Raw genomic sequence first — 6,002 nt, forward strand, 5'->3', positions numbered from 1 at the left:
TGGCTAGCTAACTGAAAACAGAGAGTCGGAATAAATGGGTCCTTTTCCGGTTGGCAAACAGTAACTAGTGTGGTGCCGCAGGGATCGGTGCTGGGTCCTCAACTATTTACAATCTATATTAATAACTTGGATGAAGGAACCCAGTGTTATGTAGCCATGTTTGCTGATGATACAAAGATAGGTGGGAAAGCAAATTGTGAGGACACAAAAAATCTGCAAAGAGATATAGACAGGCTAAGTGAGTGGGCAAAAATTTTGCAGATGGAGTATAATGTGGGAAAATGTGAGGTTATCCATTTTGGCAGAAAAATAGAAAAGCAAATTATAATTTAAATGGAGAAAAATTGCAAACTGCTGCAGTACAGAGGGCCCTGGGGGTCATTGTGCATGAAACACAAAAAGTTAGTATGCAGGCACAGCAAGTAATCAGGAAGGCAAATTGAATGTTGGCCTTTATTGCAAGGGGGAATAGAGTATAAAAGCAGAGAAGTCCTGCTGCAACTGTACAGGGTATTGATGAGGCCACATCTAGAGTCCTGCATACAGTTTTGGTTTCCATATTTAAGGAAGGATATACTTGCATTGGAGGCTTTTCAGAGAAGGTTCACTCGGTTGATTCCGGAGATGAGGGAGTTGACTAATGAAGATAGGTTCTTATAAAGATGGGCCTATACACATTGGAGTTCAGAAAAATGAGAGGTGATCTAATCGAAACATTTAAGATAATGAGGGGGCTCGACAATGTGGATGCAGAGAGGATATTTCCACTCATAGGGGGAACTAGAACTAGGGGACATAGTCTCAGAATAATGGGCCGCCCATTTAAAACTGAGATGAGGAGGAATTTCTTCTCTCAGCGGGATGTAAATCCATGGAATTCTCTGCCCCAGAGAGCTGTGGAGGCTGGGTGATTGAATATATTTGAGGTGGAGATAGACAGATTTTTGAGCAGGAAGGGAAGTGGGCAGGGAAATGAAGCTGAGTCCATGCTCAGATCAGCTATGATATTAAGTGGCGGAGTGGGCTTGAGGGGCCAGATACTCCTGCACCTATTTCTTATGTTCTTAGATGAAAGTTAATGCAGAGAATGTGAAGTGACACATTTTGGTAGGAAGAATGAGAAGAGGCAATATAAACTAAAAGGTACAATTTTAGAGGAGGTGCAGGAACAGAGAGACCTGGGGGTGTATGTACATACATCTTTGAAGTGGGCAGGACATGTTGAGAAGGCTGTTAATAAAGCCAAAGATCCATTTTTAATAGAGGCATAGAGTACAAAAGCAAGAGAATTATGCTAAACCTTTATAAAACATTGGCAAGTCCTCAGCTGGAGTATTATGTTCAATTATGGACACCACACTTCAGGAAAGACGCCAATGCTTAGAGAGGGTGCATAAGAAATTCAGTAGAATGGTACCAGGGATGAGGGACTTCAGTTATGTGGAGATACCGGAGAAGCTGAGGTTGTTCTCCTTAGGGCACAGAAGGTTAAGAGGAGATCTGATAGAGGTGTTCAAAATTATGATCGGTTTTGATAGAGTAAGTAAGGAGAAACTGATTTGTGGCAGAAGGGGCAGTAACCAGAGTACTCAGATTTAAGGTGATTGGCAAAAGAACCAGAGACAACATTTTTGTTTTTACGCAGCGAGTTATGATGATCTGGAATGCATTGCCTGAAAGGGTGGTGGAAGCAGATTTGATAGTAACTATCAAAAGGGAATTGGATAAATACTTGAAGGGAAAAAATTACAGGACAATGGGGAAAGAGTAGGGGAATGGACTAATTGGATAGTTCTACCAGAGACAGCACAGGCACAATGGGCTGAATGGCCTCCTTCTGCGCTGTATCATTCTGTACCAAAGAACAGGCAAGCATAGAGGTTTCTGAAAAATAAACAATTTGGCCAATAACTTTCCTAATATTTCAATAAAAATTTCATTTTTGAAAGGCAAGGCTGATTAGTACCAAACAAATACATGTTTTAACCTTACCAGCAGTTGAACTGTATCCTTCTTCAGTATTTGCAACAATTTATAAAAGCTTGCAAAAAATAATGGGTAAGTGTAGCCTCGTATCCTCTCTTTCCATTCCCAGGTTAAATATCCATATTTGAGAATGTTAAGGTTGTATTAAATATTTCTTTTAAAAATAAACAAAATCGTCTGTCTGTCTGCTTTAAGCAACGTGATTGATTGATCAAGTACCATGTGACCACCAAAATGTAAGCTCTGATTGGGCATGACCAGTTTTCTGATTAATCCCTACTAAGCAAGTGCTGAGCAACAATCTGATACAAGATACAGTATATATAAGCCACCATCGTGTCCCACAGCTGGTCCCTCCACTTCACAACTCCTCGATCCTTCATACCCAGCAGCAACATCAGACATTCTAAGAGTCATTTGGTCCACTCTGCTCCTCAACTTGCCAAGGCCCTGCTTCTCTTCCCTAATTGCTTACATCAAACCTTTGGTAATCGAAGAAGTTAAATAATGTAAAATATATTTGGTCAAAAAAATACCCTGAGGGTTCTTTTGTTTATCTGGATGTCCCAGATGTCAGGGGATAATTGGATTGGGGTGCACATACATAATTTAGTCCACATTTTAAAGACATATATTCTATCCTTATTTTTACATAATACTTTGAGTTTATATTATTATTTATAGTTAAATAGTCAAGCTTACATCAATTTGGGAAGCAGAGAAGTAGGTAGAGATGGTTGGAGTATAGAAGTTTCTTTGCAATACAGACTGAGGATCTGGAAGATGTAAAACTGAGGCATACCAGCACTTCCACTGGCAGGAGGATGTAATTATAATGTTACAAGTTTACCCAGACAGTTACCATTATAAGAACATAAGAAATAGGAACAGGAGTAGGCCATATGGCCCCTCGAGCCTGCTCCACCATTCAATAAGATCATGGCCGATCTGATCATGGCCTCAGCTCCACCTCCCTGCCGACGACGAAAAGGAGCCTGGCGAGGCCCTCATTGGATAGCCACACCATCCACGGATTCTAAATGTTCACATTGGAACTTGTAATGGAAGTTCATGCTGATGTAAGATTTTAAAAATATTACAGGTGTGTGTGTCAGGTTCTTCCTTCCCAATTTTAACTGAGACAAGCTTCCAGCAGGAGCCAGGCACTTCCTTACAAAGTGTGTCACATTTCTCTCTCTAGTGCAGTGCATTGTGGTCAATGGAAAATAGATGAGAAGTTTTACGTGCCAACTAACTTAGACACAGATGACTAAAATTGTACTTTACAAAATCAATCTATTAGAGATCGTGTTTAGGTTTAGATGTGAATAAGTGACACTAACGTTTCCTTTACAATATTGCAATACATTCTGGTAGACAAATCTAGCTGTCCCGAAATCTTTCCACACTTCATGCAATTTGCAATTAGTTTTAGCAACCCAATCAACAAATTAGATACATAGTATCAGGCCATATTTGAGAACTGGTTATAGCAACCGCAAAGGTTTTCTTATCTTCCGTTCTGTAATTAAAAGAAAACCTTCATTCATATTTACATTGTACCATCTTCTAATTTTTAATATTTTTCCCCGTCCCTAATTAGATGCTGCTGACTATTTTCTGACCAAAGTGGGGTGGGCACAGGAATTGCTAATAGACATCTGTAGATATCAAACATTAAGAAAGAGCACAAACGCATATGCCAGGTTGACTTCCTCTTCAATCCCCAGATTGGTTTGAAATATGTAATTCACTGCATGCAGAACTACAGCTGCAAACATGTAAACCATCACTCCATAAGCTTTTTTTTCTGCAGGATAGAGAAGAATATAAAAGAAAATTAAAAAGTTGTATTTCAAGAAGTAATTTCAGGAACTCCCAGCCTTTTGAAGACAACATTATTTTAAAGCAAATATTATTACATTAGGTCTCCACGTTCAGTAGCACATAACTATCCCATATATCCCAATTCCATCTCACTCTACTGTCACGAATAGACAAAAATGCAGCTTGATCAGGCATAAAAGTTATACTTGATCTGTGATGTCCAAAAGATTGGCACATCTGTGAATTACAATAGGCTGATCGAAAAGTTACAATTTTTTTTATGTGCATGTACAATTTGAAAACTTAAAGGATATTTGAAGACCATGTTGTGTGCAACTTCGAGTGACTGCCAATACTCATCAGGAACAAAGCTCGTCTGGACTAGAATGCAGTTCACCATCCTCAAAGCTACAGTAAACATAATTAAATAGGTGTTTGGACCCAATAGACCTGGATTAAAAAAAACAGAAAAATTACAATTACAATATCATTATAGAAGTAGCAAAATATTTTGGTGGATCCAAATATCAGCTGTGTTTTTCTGAGGAAGGCGGTGTCACATTAGACATTTTTCATGGAGTAAATATTACGCCTTAGGAAAAAATAATCTTATAATCGTTAATGAGTACTTCTATAGAAAAATTCTATCCAATGAAGCATTTTCCACAAAAAATTCTGGACGATTCAATTTTTATTCTTAAAGAAAATCTTGTTCGATGATTAAATATTATGATTGCTAAGCATTCACTGCTAGATAATTAACATTTTCTTGCTCTCCACTATATTCAAAAAGGAGTTAGATGTAGTCCTTACTACTAGGGTGATCAAGGGGTATGGCAAGAAAGCAGGAATGGGGTACTGAGGTTGCATGTTCAGCCATGAACTCATTGAATGGCGGTGCAGGCTCGAAGGGCCGAATGGCCTACTCCTGCACTTATTTTCTATGTTTCTAAGTCCCGTATACTATCTCAGCATCTAATCAGTGGAGAGAACACACTGGGGTGAATTAGGGAATTTACTTGGTCTATCGGAATCCTGTTATTAGCAACAGCATGATTTAGTCAAATTCTGGAACAACCATAAACCATTTTTGAAAACTTGTGTCTGCCAACTTTTTACTCAATTTTATTTCAAGTGGAATAACACCCTTGCGTATCTTCCCAAGCTCATAGAATCATACAGTACAGAAGAATGCCAGTTGACCCATCATGCCTGTGCCAGCTCTTTGAAAGAGCTATTCAATTAGTCACACTCCCCTGCTGCTCATTCTCCATAGCCCTGCATTTTTTTCTTTTCAAGTATATATCCAGTTCCTTTTTGAAAGTTACTATTGAATCCGCTTCCACCACTCTTTCAGGCAGTGCATTCCAGATCATAAAAACTCACTGCATAAAAGTATTTCTCGTCTTCCTCTTGGTTCTTTTGCCAATTATCTTAAATCGATATCTTCTGGTTATCGACCCGCCAATGGAAACAGTTTCTCCCTATTTACTCCATCAAAACCCTTCAGAACACAGTTTTGCCCAGAAATGTATAGTGTACAGTAGCGGTTGGAAAGCATTTTTTGTGTGGGTGATCCCCTGCAAATATTGATACACATCCAGGGATCCGCTCACTTAACTTCTGAAAGGCAGTGCCAGCTACCCAAAGAAAAACAATGCCATCACTGCACAAAACATTTACTCACACACAGTAACAGAACTAATGTGCTAGTAATTGAAATACAGTATGTATTGACAGGATAGTACCCTAGTGAGAGTTAGTGATGAGGAGTCTTCAATTTAAAATTGTCATAGAGAAAAGAGTTTGGGAGAAATCTCTTTATACAGGTGATTATTGGAGAATGGAATGCTTTGTCACATAAATTGGTTGAGGCATCTTTTATGCTGAAAATGAATAAATATTTGAGACATAGTAAGATACAAGGCAATGGGGAGAGTGTTTTGGAATAAAAGCAGAAAATGTTGGAAACACTCAGCAGGTCAGTCATCGTCTATGGAGAGATAGAGACAGTGTTAACGTTTTAGGTCGATGACCTTTCATTGGGTCAGATCAGACCAGATTAGTTTTGGATTGCTCTAAGAGCCAACACAGACGCAATGGGCCGAACGGCCTCCTAGGCTGACCTCTGGGATCCTGCGATCCATTGGAAAAACCACTCCAGCTGATCGGAAGAGGTGGATAGGATT

The 6,002-nt window shown here is 39.1% G+C and overlaps 1 protein-coding gene across 1 annotated transcript in view; it reads right to left on the reverse strand.

The window, feature by feature from the left end:
- Positions 1–6,002, reverse strand: part of pigb (phosphatidylinositol glycan anchor biosynthesis, class B) — a 38,074-nt gene that overhangs the window by 31,129 nt on the left and 943 nt on the right. Inside the window, exons 2-3 of the mRNA XM_070886723.1 lie at positions 4,124–4,263; positions 1,993–2,106 (exon numbers count right to left, since the gene is read on the reverse strand). Coding sequence (XP_070742824.1) covers positions 1,993–2,106; positions 4,124–4,263 — 254 coding nt within the window. The remainder of the gene's footprint in view (positions 1–1,992; positions 2,107–4,123; positions 4,264–6,002) is intronic.

The sequence above is a fragment of the Pristiophorus japonicus genome, chromosome 8 (genome assembly GCF_044704955.1).
Source record: "Pristiophorus japonicus isolate sPriJap1 chromosome 8, sPriJap1.hap1, whole genome shotgun sequence".
Taxonomy (NCBI): Eukaryota; Metazoa; Chordata; class Chondrichthyes; family Pristiophoridae; genus Pristiophorus; species Pristiophorus japonicus.